A 19,304-nucleotide genomic window follows, 5' to 3' on the forward strand; every position below is an offset into this window, starting at 1 on the left:
TGTTGGGTGGAGTTATACAGCAACATCTAGACGTGTGGGAGCAACGAGAACCGGAGTTGGTTGCCCAAATCAGAAAGAGCCTGAACGTTGACGATTTGATATCTGGTGCATCCATAGTGCCGCAAGCTCAACAGCAAAAGGAAGGATCGATTAAAATCTTTGGTGATGCCAAATTTGTTCTTCACAAGTGAAACTCAAATGCACCTGAGCTAGAGAGAGACGGTGACCCTGGTGACAGCGAGGATCTGAGCTTTGCTAAACAACAGTTGGGACCACCAACAACACTAACAAAGCTGCTAGGACTGCCTTGGGACAAGATTGCCGACATGTTAAGTGTTTGTTTCCCACAGCAACCGGTTGAACCAACCAGAAGAGGAATCTTGTCGCAGCTGGCCAAAATCTACGACCCTCTGGGGCTGGTATCACCCACAACGCTCTGTGGAAAGCTCATATTCCGAGATGTCTGCGAGAGAAAGTTACCCTGGGACGTGCCCATCCCGATAGATTTGGATAAGAGGTGGCGGAAGTGGCTTTGTAACCTGCCAGAAACCTTGAGTGTGAAGCGAGCAGTTGCACCGTTTAGAGAGGCAATTCAGTTTATCCAACTCCACGCCTTTGGAGATGCAAGCTCACAAGGAGTCTGTGCCGCAGTCTACGCAGTTGTTGGCCAAGAGTCAGGGACGACCCAGGGTCTCATCACCTCCAAGTCTCGCCTATCAAAACAGAACCTAACCATACCAAGATTGGAGCTTGTTGCAGGCCACATGGCGGCGAACCTGGCAGTTAATGTTCGAGATGCATTGCAGAATTGTAATCCAGTTATCCACTGCTGGTTGGACAGCACTGTCGCCCTTTACTGGATAAACGGATGTGGAGAGTATCGCCAGTTCGTTGCAAATCGAGTGCAAAAGATTCAGCAACACCAAGGAATTGTCTGGCACCATGCTCCCACAGACCAAAACCCTGCTGACCTAGGAAGCAGAGGCGGAAGTGTGATCAGCGCACCACTTTGGATGAACGGGCCACCATGGTTACCCTATCCGGATCAGTGGCCCCCCAATATTGAAATCAAGGCCTCATCCGAGTCTCAAGCAGAAGACAAGGTGAAAAAGGAAATCCTTGCCATAACCCTACCTGAGAGAGATGTGTTCAGCGAGCTGTTGGAAAAATATAGCCTGTTGAAAACTCTGCGCATTTGCGCATGGATCGCCAGATTCCTCACCAACTGCAGAAACCCGAAGCCAAGAGGACTAAAGGGACCACTGACGTTGTGCTCGATGTAGAAATTGCAATAAATGGCCGCCCTCTGAGTTACCTAGAGGAAGATGTTGAAATGCCAGTGCTCACTCCAAGCTCTATGCTGCACCTTTGGCCGACCCAGCTCCCTGAGCTAAGCGCACATCACATACAAGAATCGGATCTGAGAAAGAGAGCTAAGTACCTCCTCCGTTGCAAGGAAGCGATGTGGTCCAGGTGGTCAAAAGAATATGTGCGGAGTCTGAGAGAGCGGCAAAGCAAGAGCGGAGGAGAACAGACTCCCCACCCTTCAGTTGGAGACGTTGTTATTATTCAAGACGAGTCTGGAAATCGAAACTCGTGGAAACTAGGAATTATGGATATGTTGATTGTAGGACGTGACGGAATAGTATGTGGGGCCAAGATGCGAGCTGGAAAAGGAGTAATGGAACAAGCCGTACAGCACCTTTACCCACTGGAATTGTCTGTCAACTGCACCCCCAAAGCAACCCTGGATCCAACAACACCAGCTTTCAAGCCAAAACGAGTTGCAGCTGAAACAGCGAATCTGCGAATCTGCGAATCCATGAGATTGCACAAGCGGAGCAATCCAGGGACATTTAAAGAACAATAATCAAGGACATTTTAACTTTTTGCTTGTTTATTAATCGAGGACATTTTAACATTTTGCTTGTTTATTAATCGAGGACATTTTAACTATTTGCTTGATCATTGATCGAGGACATTTTACCTTCGCTTGTTTAAGTTATAGCGGACATGATTAACGAAAGTCCAGTCTCGAAAGAGAACATATATTCCTTAGAAAGAAATATATGGGAGGAGTGTGTGTCGAAGACTAGGACTAGTGATTGCGTGACTTTACTTGAGTGGATGTTTTATTTAGGAATCCCACGTGGGGTATCAGATTATGTAATGTCAATGAGTGTTTTGTAGGACGAACCGATAAAGATATGTGTCAGAATGTGTCACAGCCGGAAATTCATAATTAGCCCGTCTGCACGTAATGCTTGTATAAGAAGAAAACAGTTAGTGTGTTCGAGTTTATCTGTTGATCTGTTGAGTTGAGTTGAGTCTTTGACCAGCTACGCCTTTTAAACCTGAGAATTCCGTGATTGTGAAAGTGACCGCGACTTCAAGCCAATAAACGACGTAAACCTGTGAGTATCATTTTTTTGAACTGAATTGTTTGCCTTTTTGTGAGATTCGTGGGGAATCCCGCTACCCTGCCTTGCTAGCGTTTCCCACACAAAAGGCATGGAGAGGAGACGAAAAAATCTTTGGCCAGCTTTGTAATCTCGCAATCGGCGAATCACAACTGCCTGCTGTATCATATCAAGCGCAACTAGTTCATTTTACTCGCAGGAGTCATATAGCTTGGAGACTATTACTTTCGGCGAGCTTGACCTTTCTACGGGTTGTGGGGACATGCCTCGAACCCGAATGCGAGTTTTTAATAACAAGCGTTCGCACGAGAGCGGGATTACGCGTTTTTGTCAGTGTAGGTGGGATGCATAAATCAAATGGATGGTTTGTGTCTCGCATGCCAAGCAAGTTTCAAGTCACAGTTAGAAAATCTAAACAGACATTAGTAGGTTAGTATACATACCGGTACATTAATAATTTTTCTGTTAAATGGAGAGAGAGATTGTGGACCTAAGTTTCTCGTCGATTCACCTTGTAAGTGGTCTGTTTTAGTGTAGTTCATAGACCCAATGCAAATCTGGCCACCATTAAATTTGGCCCCCAGAAGAAACATTAATTTTGTCAACAGAATTAAATAACTTTGTCTTAAAGATCAAGTAAAAGAAAATCAATGTAATTAATTTTAAAAATTCCATCTAGGGAATGTTACTGGGCCATTTATATGATCAAAAACATGGAAACGAGGCTAGGCAGGTAAAAGTGGCTTTACCTGAACAAATCTCTAAATTCAAATCAGTCCAAATTAAATCAGTAACAACTTCAAAGCCTTTAAGCCTAAATCGCTGAAATGTCTGATCAGGGTAGCACATCATTTTATTAATTTTCTAGTGTCATTACCAGTGCTTTAAGAAACTTTCAAAAACAGATTGCTAAATACACTGGCAGCCAATATTGCGTGAGGTCTTAAATTTGAGTAGTCCATGGTTGTCCTGGGACGTGGGGTCAGTCACCACTAGAAAGGTGTGATACTCAGGCTAGAAGCTACAAGTATACAGCTATTCTTGTGACAATTTAACCAATTCGGTTAACTATTGAACTTCTGCTTCATCTCAATCTAAAAACTTTGATTTGCTTTTACTTGCAGAATTCGCCTTTACAAGTCACAGAGCAGAGGGAGTGATTTTAAGAAAATCTCTAAAAATATTCCCAACGCTGAAAAACTCCTACATAAAACCCGGGATAGCTCTTCGCAGCGTGTTTACCTAGTTCTGACTAGCGAGGAAAGAGGTACAGACATTCAAGCTTTAATGTGTATATCAGGGTTTGAACAAAATTATTTTTCAGTGTGCTGTTACTGGTACTTTCTGGCATGGGCCCTTGCCCATCCATCAAGTGAGAACTTAATTAACAGTGAAAGTTATTCGATGGAAAATTATTAGACTCTTTACTGACATTTTTGCGAAACTTTCCTGTTTATGGTTTATGTTATAGAAACACAAAAATAAAATTGGTGGATGTCCATGCTCATTTAGGAGCAACAGCATTTGTTTACACCCAATAAACCCCTAACAAAGCACAGTGATTTTTTTATTTCATTGCCTTTCATTTCAAGTACAGGTTTAGTTCAGGAAAAACAGGCTTTAAATCAGTTGGAACATCAAATACTAACATATTGTTAGGTTTTCATAATGCATTATCCTTATAATCTCTAATATAGCTTACTCTATTCACAGATTCTCAAGATAGATCATCAAGGTCAGGTTCTCTACCTAGAGATGGAGGAAAATAACAGATGTTGATAACTTCCACCACATCATTAAATCACATTTAGGCAATACCCAATAAATTTGTTGTTTCCAATTACTGGTCTCTTGGGTTGGTTGGTCTGGCAAAACAAGGAATGAACACTTAAAGGAGTCTGAACCATATAGACTCTGGGTTCAAGAGAAGGCTGGGCTGCTAAGTACGAAGGCCTGGCTACCAAGTCAACTTGAAAATGAGGTCTTTTTGTTCATGATTTAAAGGACATCAAATAAAACAAGATCACAGGCTTGTAAGTTAAAGTACTTTATGACTGTTTGACTGATGCATCTGGACTCACATAAGCGCCCACACTGCAGGTAAGATGAGTTTATAAGCTTGTACCCAGCCTCAAGTAAGCACCCATACCCACCACCAACCCCCCCCCCCCCCCATAAAATAAAACAGTCAATTAAATTTCATACGTTTATATCTATGGTATGAAATCGTCTAAAAATCTGTAACAAAATTTTATGATTTAATTTCATGTAGATACAGCAGCATCTGCCTCACCTGCTGCCACTGGGTTGCTACAAGACGTTTTGGACTCTTCTGAGGCAAACCATGTTCCTCGAAATAATCGTAAGTAAATCTCAATCAGCGTTAATATAATCAGGTGGGCTGGGAAATGGAAGCCTTCCATGGCCAGAATAAAGCCACAGTTTTGAAGATGGATTGACACCAACTGGAAAAGACAAAATATTATCATTTATTGAGTGCAAAACAGGATGTTTTTTAAAACTGATGTATGTCACCAGGGAAACAGATAACCAACAATCATATTTGTTCAGTTAAGTGCCCAAAAAATGAATAGGCCCTTACTCTTGTAGGTTAGACAAGTTAATATCTGCCAATCCCAACCACCCCCCCCCCCACACACACACACACACACACCTCCATGTTATAATTTACATATTTTTTACAAGGTGAAACCAGACAGTTCCTAACTGCCCTAGCTGAAACGAGCTATGGTGACAACAGTGGTAAGAATATTTAATTTCTACATTTTATATTTAAATTTTATTAAAAATACAAGGACAACTTCTCACCTTACACGTCACATGATCTATACCCCCTAAATTTCCATGACTTTCTATTTCCTGGTACTATCACCAAAATGTCATGACTTTTCGGTCTTAAAAGGAGGAAATCAAGTCTGATTGAACTCTCACAAAAAAATGTACTAGACTATAAACTTCCCAGGCCTTGAAATTTATATTAAATGCATTATATCCTACAGAAAATGAATTGTTGCAAGACCCCTTTGCTCTCTTGGAAAACGAGGACAATGTCGGTTTAGGTCAAAGCAGTCAAGGTAAGAAAACATATGATGTTTATTAAAAGAATATATAGTGTAGGCTTGTCTTCAGCTAAGCCACATTTACGCAACAAGCATGGACATCAACTATGACTTATTACTTAATACTATTAAACTAATTCAACATTATTTACGTACAGTTGATTGAAATCAGTATAACGAGAGGTAAAATGATCTCATCCCAATAACTTTAAACAGCATTGGAACATGTTTTTCCTACAGACACCAACTTATTACCATTACAAAATGATGTGGATGTGGTTATTCCTGACCAAAGTTCACCTGGTAAGTCAACACCAACTGCAAGCCCATGCAAAATGGTTCAAAGTGTATTCATCGAAATACACTTCTTTGTATGTCATCAACCTTTCATCGAACTTGAAACAATTTTTTGTTTGTTTGGGGGGGGGGGGAGCGACAAATGAAACAATTTTGTAAATCTTACATTCAATTTCCAGTTTCTTCTGTTACATTTCGTTTCAGCGTCAAGACAAAGAAACCGACCAAACCCTTGTCCTCCGAGGACTGAGACAACAACGCAGCCAGGTACGCCATCAGGCACTTGTTAATCCTTGACATATTGTAAAGTAAATAATGCATATAGAAATTTAACTGTTATTTATATCTGGTACATGGTATGGCATTCACTTGAAAACAAAATATAAAAGACATAAATACTTCATTGACCAATCCCCTAAAGCCGCCTTTCAACACAAATGCGGGCAAATAATTATAAATGCTTGCATAATGGTTTGTTTTTCAATAGTCAAAATTAACACACCAACTCCCAAATACATGAACAAAAAAAAACCTTTAAAGAATTAACCCAAATACACTACTTTGTATGTCAAATTCTCTTCATCAAACTTGCAAGGAATGTTTTTGGTTGCAGGCAAACAGTCCTAAAATGAAATGATTATTTTAATCATCCATTTTTTTTAGGGGAAGGGGGATAGATCAAAGTATTCCAGTTAACCAAATTTGATACTAGTTTATGGACTTTGACTTCCATCATAAAATGCAAACCAATTAGACCATGGTGTGGCATTCACTGGCACAACTGCCAATTATCTGAACAAACAAAGAAAAGCAGGCATTGACTTTGATATCCTATGCAATAAAACAAGCATCGACTTAAATCTTCCAGACAATAATTATTACCAGCAGACTTTCACTATTTTTTTATGTTTATAGGTGGCTTTTTTTAACTGGTGGCATTTTTTTTAAAAAAATGAGAATTTGTTTTAGAGACAATGGGTCGGATTTAATTTCAATTTGGATAGATAATAATTTATAACATTTAACATTTCCCATCCAGGTTTCACTGCTCCATCTTTTTTTGGTGAGGGATTAGAGGTAAATGTGTAACTTTGCATTGTGTTGTTGTTGTTGTTGCTGTTTTTTTTTTTTTCAAAAAAATAATCTCCCTTATTTTTTTCATATTTTCAATAGTACTTTTATCAGATATGAATGGTGTTATTGGCTCAAATGAAGAGTTCAGAGGGCTTAAGTCTATTTGAATTCTCTGCTAGCTGTCGACCAATCATGAAAAAAAAAAAAAAAAAAAAAACAAGCCAATTAGATCTTGACTAGAATTTTTTTTAATGTTGTCACAGTTGAAAATGTTAAATGTAATGTCTGGTATGTGTGTGATTAATCTCAGTTGTTTATTTTTGAAATAATCCAATCAATACAATCATGACAAACAGAACCATTTCCAAATGGGCCAAGTAAATTACCTTAATTTTAAATTCACTTAATAATGTAAAATATAATATAATTTCATTTTCTTAGTGGGCACAGTACAAACAGACTTGTCCCTCTTTGGACTAGAAGGTAGGTTAATCAAATTAAATACATTTACATGTAATATAGCTGCAAACTGTCACATTATTTTAGTATTTTTTTGTCTAGCTTCAAACGATTAATGACAAACATATTAATTATTTGGGTAGATACAACTTCGTTTTTTTAATAAAAAAAAACAAATGATCATAAATTGAAAGTTTTAATATCATGTAGGAGATTTTGGAAAATTGTGTGCACCTCTGGAAAAATCCTGTCTTAATACCAGTGCAGATGTTCAAAAAGAAGTAGTATTGGAAAACAAGAGTAATAATAGAAACTAAATTATTGCTGCCTATTTTGTCCCGCAAAAGAAACTTCCAATACTCAAAGCAGAACTGAAGAAGTGATACGCTGCTTAGTATCACTCACAAATGAAAACACCAGGCTGCCTCCATTTGTAAATCATACATTTGAAAAGGTAGGACATGGCTATATATGTATTGTAAAGAGACAATATTATTTAATCAAAAAGAAAATGTTGTTATATATAGAGAAATGACTAGCTAAGGTTAGATTACATCTGCAGTCAACTCCCGCCTTGAGGACACCTCACTACTACTGAGACCTTGTCAATACGGACAGGAGATAAAGTCCCGGCGAATAAGAATTGCAGCTGAAAACAAGTCCTGCTACTTCAGACTCCATCTAGTGGCTGACCGAAGGTGTCCGTTTTTGTGTGAGTTGACTGTATTATTCTGCATATATACCATGTATCTTATAGGTCATATAGATTGTATGCATTTGTGCATAGAAATTAAAGTAAATTTAGCCATAAACCTAAAAATACTCTAAAAATATTTAATATTTTACCAAAAGAAATTTAGCCGTTAATTAACGGATAAAATTCTTCCATTATAATAATTAAAATAAACCCCAATTTAGCCATAAATTAACGGCTAAAGTTCTACCATATAATAATTATTTTAAGTAAACCCAATTTAGCCGTAAATTAACGGCTAAAGTTCTACCATATAATAACTGAAGTAAACCCAATTTAGCCGTAATTAATGGCTAAATTTGTAGAAAATAAGCAGTTGTTTCCCATATCTACTCAACATGGTCGCCTTTAACACTCACTTTCAAAGCAGTAGCCAGAGTTCTCTGCAGCAAACAAGACGGAGAAACCTATGCCACGGCCATATCGGAGGTATTTGCATATGTGAGCAACCTACACCCTTTCATTTAAAAATGGTTCAGGCCTACGGCAAACAATGGTTGATTTTGACCAGGCGGAGTGCAATGGATTCGAGAAAGCAATCGGCAGTGCATTAGCGAAGACCATTATAAGAGGTTGCAGTGTTCATTGGAAGACATATAAAATCGCGTGAACAAGTTAAGGTGGATTTCCACTGACACGTATTTTTTTTTACGTGTGTTTACGTGCGTGAAACAATTTAGAGACAATGTATGAACGACTTGGGTAAACGTGTACGCAAGTCGTTCATACATTGTCTCTAAATTTTTTCACGCACGTTAACGTACGTAAAAAATTACGCGTCAGTGGAAATCCACCTTTAGTGACAAAAACAAAAGATGAATTTGACATCTTCAAAACCCTTGCATATCACGTCCACGAGCTGGAGGATCAGGAGGATGTTTATTTGGTATTTAATGTACTTCGTGCAAAAGCTCCCCCATCTTGAGCATTGCATCTATTACCTGACAAGCTAGGGATCAAGGCCAGCACGTTAAACACTAGCCACTGGGAGAGGGCAGCACACTGGTCTAGTTGGTGGACAAGGGACAGAACCCTCCGAATGCTTTGCAAAGCTTTTACACTCCGAGACTCCGACGAATGGGATTCAACTCCTAACACCAACAATCCAGCAGAATCTTTGAATAGGCAATCGATTCCAGATGGTGGCAGCAATCTATCGGTACTTCTTAAAAACATCTACTTAGAAGATAGATTACATTCGAAAAAAATGGTTGCAAAGGAAGGAAATATAATCATCGCATATGAATCAGAGTCATAAAGCTGATTCAAACAAGTGAAAAAGAAAGCGATCAAGTCTTGCAAAATTCAGTGATGGATCAACATTCATAGGCCAAACACCACCAGACAAACGAAGAAGGCTACATCTCTCCAAAGGAGAGATGTAGTGATTAGGCACACTGATCCTCTCGATTACCATGAAGTATTGGACTTGAGAGAAGGAGTAAGTGTTTTAAGTCTCTTTTTATATGGCTGTGCCTTTACAATAACACTGGCCGTGTTAATTGCCAGAAATTTAAAAATTATAGAACCTTAAGAACTTTTAAAAGGATTCTTACTCACAATAGGTTAAATCCACACTTACACTTCTTACAATTTCTATAGGATGCAAATGAGATACAGACAAGACAAGGGAGAATTTTGTCACAAGTATTCAATACTGGGTAGTCTGCAGTAAGTGTAGTTGATTAGTCATGAGTTCATGTTATTTATTGAAATATTGAAGTTAAATTTGTAAGGTGTAAATAACAGAAAAGGGGTCATGTTATATACGGTAGTTTAAGATAGTAGCTCTTATTTTAAGACCAAATTGTAGAGTCAACTTTCAGAAAATTGAACTTAGTAACACAGACACTTAGTATTGATATATAACTTGGTATGTAGCATTAACTCCCTATAAGACGGACACCACTCAGTTGCAGCCTGTCCTGGCATTGTCAATCCGAGACAGAGGTAATATATTATCTTCTAATGTTAGATTTTTATCGTGCAATAAGACACCTCAGTAACCTGGAAAAACTACAATGTACACACAAGGGCTGGCCGCATCGTATATGGACTACCATGGGACACCAGTGCTGAAGATGTCCTAACACGTACACGATAGGACAGTTTGGAAGAAGCATATAAGAAACGAGTCGGAGTTCGTTTTCAAATGTATAAATACACCGCCCCAGAATTCACGGATCTATTTGTACAGAAGAACTTGAGCCACGAAAGCAAAAAAAAATGGAGACATCATTCTCCCAAGACCAGAAACAAACATGACTAGGAACTCCATAAAGTACGAGGAGCAATAGCGTGGAACAGTCTACCCAGCAAGAAATCGACCGATCATTTAAACGAATTCAAGCAACTATTAACCAAATTTGCTTAACTAAAATGAATTTCGATTCCACGGCAGCCCTCATAAAACAAAAAGTTAACAGTTACGAATACTATTAATAAGTTAAACTCTGAAATTCAATGAAGCATGCATATAATGTAAATATATACATAGGTAAACAAAGTTTATAGTTTAGATATTTTAAGGATGTATATAAATTTTATTCTGTAATTAACTAATTTAAGTACCCGACCCCACCAGCTCTGCTGATTAATTTATCGTGTCATTTTATTAGAGGAGCAAGCAGCGCCCATGGGAAGCAATGATCCTGAAGACATGGAATCCGGCATTTTTCAGCTGAGTGAGCAAGTCTCCATCAACAGGGCATTAATTGTCAAAAAAGAGAAATCTGCAAGAGACCCGGGATCAATGGCCTTGCGTTTGGCAGCAATTTTATTCACCGAAGACGAGCTGGCTAACTCTAACATAATCATAGGGCAGAATGCATGGACATCATTAATTATTCATAATCAGCGAAGCGGCAAATTTAAATGCAAGCACGCCCACAATTAGAGAAGAAAGGGCAAAAATCGGCCCAGTAGCGTTGATAAAACTCGTTTCTCTTATTTTAAAAAGTAAATATATTCCAATGCACGAGCGGATTTTTGAAGATGAATGTTGTATCTACATTTTAAGGCTAAAACGAAGAAGATTGAGCAAGCATAAGGCATGTTCTTTTGCACTTGAAAATACAGTAAAATTGGCCTTTTTTCGTATGGAAGCCGTTTTTGAAAGCGAATTCAAAATGCACGCACGGAATATAAAACTTTTAGAATCCGGTTAAAGTTTTAAGGTTGGTGAACGGGAACCACTGTTCTTTTCGGTTTGAAAAACTACTAGTTGGATTTGCGTTTGAAAATGGCGCGTTTCAACCGAGTAGGCTATTGTTTTAAGCCTTCCATTGAATAACAATAGTTACCAAGAGAAAAAAAATATCTATTGAAAGCAGGCACTCAAGTGGAAAATGTTTCACACTTTGCGCAAATGTTAAAACTGAACCAAGTGCACCAGCTGACTCATTCGAATCGCTGACCGCAATGGAGACCTTTGAAATCGTTAGTGATCGGGAGCTCTTTCCAGAGCTCTTGGACAACCCGATCAATCCGCTACTAATCAATATGGTTCCTCCATTCGTTGCCGAGAACAACCCGATGTTTTACCTCCAAATAAACGGCGAAGCAGTGTTAAAATGGCGAGATGTTTACGGACGTCCACGGACAGTGTTCGACCTGCTTCAATGGACCATCTTGCCGCTTGGATATAGGTTGAAACCGTCTGCTAAAGAAAGAGTAGGGAATGCACTTCGCGAGAGTGTTAGGCGGTTTCTGAAAAAAATCGGAAACACTAAAGACGGCAAAAAAAGAAAAAGTTTAAAAGCAGAGACCTGGATAAAGCTCGCTATAAGACCAGAGGAGATCGAGCAGACTCCCTTCGACGTTATGGTTGAGAACGTGGAAGAAAAAGCGGCTTCCTTGTACAAAGAGATGAGGAAAAATCTTGAACACACTGGCAAAGACTTTGCAGATGTGGAAAAAAAAAACAAAGACATTTAACCCAAATTAAGTAAGTCGAACTTTAATCTTGCAACCAATGTCAACGGTTACCACGTAAACAATTCAGTAACCAAGGAAAGTTTTTTGACAATTATTAGCTAATACATCGAACTGCTTGAATGGATTCAGTTTAAAATATCATATTGTTTACAATTTTTTCTCCTTTTTGGCAGAAATAAAGCTCAAGACGCGCTGTGGTTTGGGAAAACATACGGCCTTATCCCCCAGTCATTAGTGGTCGAAGACAGAAATGGAATGGTCCATGAAATAAACCTCACCCAAACAGGTAAACTAACTTTGCAGTTTAGTATCATGGTATCAGAAAAACTACAAAATGATACAGCAAACGTAGGGTATAACTGTTTTCTTTTCTCTTGCTTGACAGATAATGCTGAAAAAGAAACAACAATAATTAGCGAGGAAAACTCTGAAAGCCAAGGCAACCAACAAGAACAGGCAGATAGTTGCAAAGGTAAGTTAAACTAAGATGACAGGAGCAATTATACAACTTCCAAGTATTTCTAAAAACAACATTCCTTTAATTTATGTTTTGAATCAAGTAAGTTAAACTGAGATCACAAGAGCAATCATACAACTTTCAATGAAAATAACATTCCTTTAATTTATGTTTTGAATCAAGTAAGTTAAACTGAGATCACAAGAGCAATCATACAACTTTCAAATATTTCTTTCTTTACTATAGCAAAGAAACTCCAGTCCTATGACAGACTTTCAGAGGAAGACAAGCTTTAAATAAAGTCCATTCTCTATATAATGGACAAATTTTCTGTGTCCCAGGAAGCCTACCACGAGCTGACACAACATGACAGGTCACTTCCTAGATCATACCTGGTGAAGGGTTGTCAACAATCACTGGATGATGTGTGGAATGTCACCAGGACTCCAGGAGAATGTCCCAGGGCAGAGCTCCCATTGAAGGAACTGCTGGAGATTGAATTACGAAAACAGGATGGTATAAGTACATGTTTCACATGATTCCATAAACTAATAGAAATGTTTTTTCCCTTCCAGAAAATACAGTTCACTAACAAAATACTATTTGTTGTTATTGTAATTGCAGCTGAGTAAATCATCGGCAGATGAGACAACCGTAAAAGTCAAGATTTCAGGGGATGGGGCAAGAATGCCACACAGCAGTTCACTGTTTGTGTGCTCTTTCTCGCTACTTGAGGAGGGCCAACAGATGCTGTCAAGTGCAGGTATGTTTTTTTTACTAACATAAGTTGATTAGGCTCATTGACATCATTTTTTCCCTTTAATGAGTGTTTTATGCAATTTAACTTTTAGTATTCAAAAAAGATATAGTAAATGTAGCCAAGCAACAGTTTGTGGCCTCACAAGTTTTTCAATTTTCTTCTCTCTTATTCAAAGGTAACCACACCATCGCGCAAGTCAAAGGCCATGAAGAATATGGAACCCTGAAAGAGGGTTTGAAGAATGTGTGTCATTCTGTGAACCAGTTGGTGGAGAAAGGCTACATAGAGGTTGATGGCAAGAAAGTAAATTTACACTTTCATCTTGGAGGTGATTACAAAGTGAGTAAATAGTACAGACTGAATTAAAAGTATCATTCAATGCAATTTATCATGAAAGTTTAAGGTAACTTTTGTTTAAATTATAAATTGTTTCTTTTTCTTTACAATTAGTTCCTGCTTCTTGCCTTGGGTATGAAAGGTGCCACTTCAAACAACTCGTGCATCTGGTGTTTAATACACAAGAACAACAGGTAATCGCACATAATTTTTGCTTTAGCTCGACTAGTTTTCACTTTCTCAAAGATGAGGATTATTTAGATTACCGTATTTATTTGATATAGTGCCGCGGGCGCTTATTAAATTTTTGGACCCTGAGGGTGGGCGCTTATTAACTTTATATACCTATAAGGCGGGTGCTTATTCGAATATCGGGTATGATCACAAATTTCCTAATCTAAGTTTCCCAACGACTAACTGTGTCTTATATTATTATTATTATTCATAGGTGTGACATGTCAGTTCCCCATGGCCATTACAACTCAAACCAAATGAAAAGGAAGTTTGGGCCAAACTGGACAAGAGCCCCTGGATGCCAGAACCAGCCACTATTTAACATCCCCTTAGAGGATATTGTCCTTGATGAACTACACCTAATGTTGCGGGTGACTGATCGACTAGAAAAGGGCCTCATTTTAGAGGTCATTGACTGGGATCAGGTAAGTGATTATATAAGTAAGATATACCTGATCGAAGAAACATTTACCCAAAAGAATCGTAATGCTTACATTCACAATTCTATGTTTTAATAAGAAGACTATAATAGCCACAACCACCCTCCACTGACTTTTGCAGGCAGAGAATTACGGCAAGCCAGCCTCACAGCACAGACAAGCACATTAAGACGCTTTCCTAGACACAGCAAGGTCACTGGGTGTCTCCTTAAATGTGTGGAAGTCCGCAGAGACGAAAAAATACGAGTGGACATCCCTCCTGGGTCGGAAGAAGAGAATTCTGCTAAGAAAGCTACCTGAACAATTTGGGAAGATCCTTCCAACGGGAAGAGTACCGCAGGTTCAAAGATTATGGAATGTAAGTTTAAATATAAGGCAAGCAAGAATTTTACACTGAGCTGATGTAAAAATTTACAACAAATTCTACACTTAGTTAGCATAGAGCAGTTTTCAATTGAGTGTCATAAAACTAAAACCAAAGCAATTACTCTGGCCAATCACAAAGGAGAATAACAATCCAGTGAACCAATTAAAACTCGAATCAAATACATGTAGCTGGCACGGAGCGTGGGAAAACGTGTGTGAGCGAGTCACAATTGGTTTTGGTTTTAATTGATTGGCCAAGAAAATGGCACGAGATTTTTAAACCAATCACTAAGCGCAGTAAACACAAAACCAAAGCAAACGCAATTCAATTTCGACACTCAAGTGAAAACCGCTCTATACTCAACAAATTACTTTTGGTTTCAGGGTTTCAGCGAGGTACTTGACTTGATTAACAAAGAAAAACATACTGATCAGGACATAAAAGATCTTCAAGAAAAGGTGGGAATCAAATATGCTGGTTTTAGTTATAAGACCCTTTTAGTTTTACATTTAAGAATAAATATCAACGCTAAAAGTACATGACGTTTCGGCGACGACATGTCACCATTATCAAATGCAAATTTTACATGGTACAGAACGATATTTATAGAAAAGAAAGTGTGAAACTAAATTACAATAAATGAGGCGTGGAAAACAGAAAAATGTGCATAACTAAGTAAACAGTTTTGCTGGAATGGAGTCCTTTTGAGTGTTCAGGGATGGTTTCTTTTTCCTAATTAGGATCATCTCGTAAATTAGGCACTCAAACTTTCCGCGGCATTTCTTAAGGATGGCAAATTGGCTGTGAAGGTCGATCGGCTTTTGATTGTGTTGTTCTTGAAGATGTTTACCAATTATGGAGTATCTGTGCTCCTCGATGCGCAGGTGAAGGTGGCGACTCGTGTAGCCAATATAATTCGCATCACATGAATTACATTTATATTCATATACTACATTTTGTTGGTTTACTAGAGAGGGCTTCGTTTCCGTGAACTTCAATTCTTCAGAGATTTTCTTGCTTGTGAAAACTGACTTGAAGAAAAGCATCTCGAAGCGGTCGTAAGAAGAATTCTTCCCAAAGAAATAGCGAATTCCGTCTGCAAGAAAGGCTCCAGATTAGCCCATCTGTATGGCCTTCCAAAGACCCACAAAGAACGTCTTGCCATGCGACCTATCTTATCTGCAACAGATACGTACAACTATCCTCTGGCTAAGTGGCTGGATGAGAAATTGAAACCCTTGTCAATCAATGAATACACGATCTCCGACATCTTTCAATTTTCTGATGAGATCCAACATCTACAAATCGGCGAAAACGATTTCATGGTGTCGTACGACGTCACAGCACTCTTCACTAACGTACCGCTAGAAAAAACTATCAAGATTTTGGCAAAGAAAGCCTTCAATGGGAACTGGTTTAATAACACGCATAATCTTAACATCAGTGAAGGTGACCTTATCGAGCTGCTTACAATTGCTACAAAAGATCAACTTTTTCAATTTAACGGCGATTTGTACGAACAAATAGACGGCGTTGCCATGGGATCACCATTGGGACCATTAATGGCAAACACCTTTATGTGCTCCATTGAAGAGAAATTAGCACGCGAAAACAAACTTCCCAAATTCTACAAGAGATACGTCGATGATACTTTCGCACTAGTACCTGACCTTCCCGCCGCAACTGATCTCCTCACAATCTTGAATGACGCGCACCCAGCAATCCAATTCACAATGGAAACGGCAGTCAACAACATGTTACCCTTTGTAGGCATGGCAATCATTAAGACCGATAACCGCCTTAACACATCTGTCTACAGGAAAAAGACCAATAAAGGACTTCTGCTCCACTACCAGAGTCACGTCGACAATCGCTATAAACGATCACTTTTAAGAACTATGTTTGATCGCGCCAAACGCCTGTCTTCTACACCGGATCTCTTCGCACAAGAATGTAGGGAACTAAAGACCACATTCCTAAAACTGAAATATCCCGGGAAATTAATTGACACTGTCCTTAACAGATTTCATTCCTCTCAAGACCAGAACGAAAGCTGTATTGCACCAGCGGACAGCCCGGTACGCATCACCTTGCCATTCAAAGATCAAAAATCAGCTGACTACGTACGTAGAGAACTGTGTGACCTAGGAAAGAAAATAGATCGTGAAATAACACCAGCTTTCACGAGCAAGAAAATCTCTGAAGAATTGAAGTTCACGGAAACGAAGCCCTCTCTAGTAAACCAACAAAGTGTAGTATATGAATATAAATGTAATTCGTGCGATGCGAATTATATTGGCTACACGAGTCGCCACCTTCACCTGCGCATCGAGGAGCACAGATACTCTGTAATTGGTAAACATCTTCAAGCTCTGAAGAATTGAAGTTCACGGAAACGAAGCCCTCTCTAGTAAACCAACAAAGTGTAGTATATGAATATAAATGTAATTCGTGCAATGCGAATTATATTGGCTACACGAGTCGCCACCTTTACCTGCGCATCGAGGAGCACAGATACTCCGTAATTGGTAAACATCTTCAAGAACAACACAATCAAAAGCCGATCGACCTTCACAGCTAATTTGCCATCCTTAAGAAATGCCGCGGAAAGTTTAAGTGCCTAATTTACGAGATGATCCTAATTAGGAAAAAGAAACCATCCCTGAACACTCAAAAGGACTCCATTCCAGCGAAACTGTTTACTTAGTTATGCACATTTTTCTGTTTTCCACGCCTCATTTATTGTAATTTAGTTTCACACTTTCTTTTCTATAAATATCGTTCTGTTCCAGGTAAAATTTGCATTTGATAATGGTGACATGTCGTCGCCGAAACGTCATGTACTTTTAGCGTTGATATTTATTCTTAAATGTATTTCAAAATCTTCTGTTATCAGACTTTTAGTTTTAATGTTTTTTATAGATAATTTATTCTGCTCTAGTCTGTAGAATGTTTCTCATGAGAATGTTGTCCGTGAGAAAACCTTTGCAACTTAGTGGAAAATTTACACTCTGCAATCATCTTACCATATCGTATTTTTCAACAGGCAAAAGACTAGGCATCGTGATGGTTAATATGTCTGGCAGTGGAGCAGGCTACCTGCATGAAACCATTATAACGCCATACATGCATGCCTTGGTGTTCCATATGCCAACAATGATTGAGATGCATGGATCATTAAAGTACTAAGGTATAAGTATTAAGGTATTGTGTCTCAACAACCTCTGAAATGGGCTATGCTTACACTTAATAAAACAACAAGTTGTTTATAATCACAAATTTCTTCTCACCAGGTGTAGAAAAGAAGAATGACGACTTCTGCCGCTACTTCCACCGGAAGATCAACAGGTGGGATGCCTGCAACAGCCTTCTGCTTATAGAAAAGCGCCAGGAAATGTTACAAGATTATGAACGGCAGCCACGAAAATACTTCAAAAAAGATAAGGCCTTCTGGTTGCATGGTGGAAAACAAGAAGTCGCAAGGAAATACCCACAGATTTCAGTGGACAAAACACATGCTCCTCAAGAACCTGAGACAGGCCCTCAGCACACGGAAACTGGAAAAAAGTATTGAATCAATCAGCAGGAGAACTGAGAAAGCTTAAGATTGCAGAACTTGTAATCCTATTGACTGAAATGGTGGGTTACCAACCAGAACTTCCTAAAAAGCCACGGAAGCCTGAACTGCTTTCTAAAATTTTGGACATTGCTGTTCCAAGAGGAGAATAATAACTGAAGTTTCATAGCAAATTGGCATTTATTTTATATCAAAACTCAAGTATGTGTTATCATAGATTTAATATTGTAATGAAAGAAAAGAAAGGAAAGGAGAAGCCACGAGCCAAGCGGCCCACACTGCCGGAGCTTATCCCGGTTTCCGTAGCATTAAGCGGCTAGGAATATTACTACTCCCCCCTGAATGGGATGCTAGTCCATTGCAGGGTTCCCCCCCAGCATTATGTTGCCGGTACCCATTTATACACCTGGGTGGAGAGAGGCACTATGAAAGTTAAGTGTCTTGCCCAAGAACACAACACAAGTGACCCCGGCCGGGGCTCGAACTCGGACCGCTCGATCCGGAGTCCGGCGCACTAACCATTAGGCCACTGCGCCTCCCTATTGTAATGAAAGGGACCATTTATTTCTATATTTTAAACATTTTTATATCCATAAAGTATGTCACATTAAATAAAGTACTTATTAACTGACAAACTTTGAGTGGTTTTGTTTCTAAAGCCCTGGTAAAATGTTAAGCAGAATCTTTATCATTTGGGGTCCAACAGAGTCCAAAAGTACTATAAATACTTACTCTGTTGGATTTTAAATGATTAAGTTTTTCAATTAGAAAATTAAGACAGCTTAAACCTGGAGCAATTCTCTACAACATGGCAGAATCTTATGCCTGTCAGTAATAAATTTGATTCTTAATTCACTGCTTTAATAATTGGACTTTAATAAATCAACTGACTGGCTTGTTTCTCTAGAGTGATCCGAACTTATGGCATTTACTGAGCTAAAATGTTATCTAGATTCAAAAGTGCATTTCAAACCTAAAAAAAATTGCACGTGTGGAAATTATTCAACTTAAGCTTAGGGACTGGTCAATAAGTACCAGGGGGGTTGGGCCGGAGCAATTGGAAAAGTGATGGTTCAAAAATTTGTGACCCACCCCTTCCTCCTGGCTCAAAAC

The 19,304-nt window shown here is 38.8% G+C and overlaps 3 protein-coding genes, 1 long non-coding RNA gene and 1 pseudogene across 5 annotated transcripts; 4 read left to right on the forward strand and 1 right to left on the reverse strand.

The window, feature by feature from the left end:
- Positions 1 to 326: 326 nt before the first annotated feature.
- Positions 327 to 1,283, forward strand: LOC144648331 (uncharacterized). The gene has a single exon (XM_078507926.1). It carries the CDS (start codon positions 327 to 329, stop codon positions 1,281 to 1,283), a length of 957 nt encoding a protein of 318 aa, XP_078364052.1.
- A 1,419-nt stretch (positions 1,284 to 2,702) lies between these two features.
- Positions 2,703 to 5,354, reverse strand: LOC144652355 (uncharacterized). The gene is made up of 3 exons (XR_013570499.1): positions 5,250 to 5,354; positions 4,714 to 4,885; positions 2,703 to 4,169 (listed from the first exon to the last, which is right to left on the reverse strand). It is a non-coding gene; the product is annotated as an uncharacterized LOC144652355 (long non-coding RNA).
- A 6,150-nt stretch (positions 5,355 to 11,504) lies between these two features.
- On the forward strand, positions 11,505 to 12,020 carry LOC144651395 (uncharacterized). The gene has a single exon (XM_078511324.1). The coding sequence runs from the start codon at positions 11,505 to 11,507 to the stop codon at positions 12,018 to 12,020; it is 516 nt and encodes a 171-aa protein (XP_078367450.1).
- Positions 12,021 to 13,164: 1,144 nt separating this feature from the next.
- LOC144648332 (uncharacterized) lies at positions 13,165 to 14,644 on the forward strand (annotated as a pseudogene). The gene is made up of 5 exons (XR_013569680.1): positions 13,165 to 13,240; positions 13,413 to 13,576; positions 13,688 to 13,767; positions 14,022 to 14,232; positions 14,369 to 14,644. The product of XR_013569680.1 is annotated as an uncharacterized LOC144648332 (transcript).
- Positions 14,645 to 15,796: 1,152 nt separating this feature from the next.
- LOC144652167 (uncharacterized) lies at positions 15,797 to 16,998 on the forward strand. The gene has a single exon (XM_078512181.1). The coding sequence runs from the start codon at positions 15,937 to 15,939 to the stop codon at positions 16,996 to 16,998; it is 1,062 nt and encodes a 353-aa protein (XP_078368307.1). The 5' UTR covers positions 15,797 to 15,936.
- The last annotated feature ends 2,306 nt before the right edge of the window (positions 16,999 to 19,304 follow it).

Source organism: Oculina patagonica, chromosome 4 (assembly GCF_052425735.1).
Source record: "Oculina patagonica isolate OP01 chromosome 4, crgOcupat, whole genome shotgun sequence".
Classification (NCBI taxonomy): domain Eukaryota; kingdom Metazoa; phylum Cnidaria; class Anthozoa; order Scleractinia; family Oculinidae; genus Oculina; species Oculina patagonica.

What these genes read in the sequence shown, in the direction of transcription:
- LOC144648331 (XM_078507926.1), top strand. Translation starts at nt 327, where the DNA reads ATGTTAAGTGTTTGTTTCCCACAGCAACCGGTTGAACCAACCAGAAGA.
- LOC144651395 (XM_078511324.1), top strand. Translation starts at nt 11,505, where the DNA reads ATGGAGACCTTTGAAATCGTTAGTGATCGGGAGCTCTTTCCAGAGCTC.
- LOC144652167 (XM_078512181.1), top strand. Translation starts at nt 15,937, where the DNA reads ATGGTGTCGTACGACGTCACAGCACTCTTCACTAACGTACCGCTAGAA.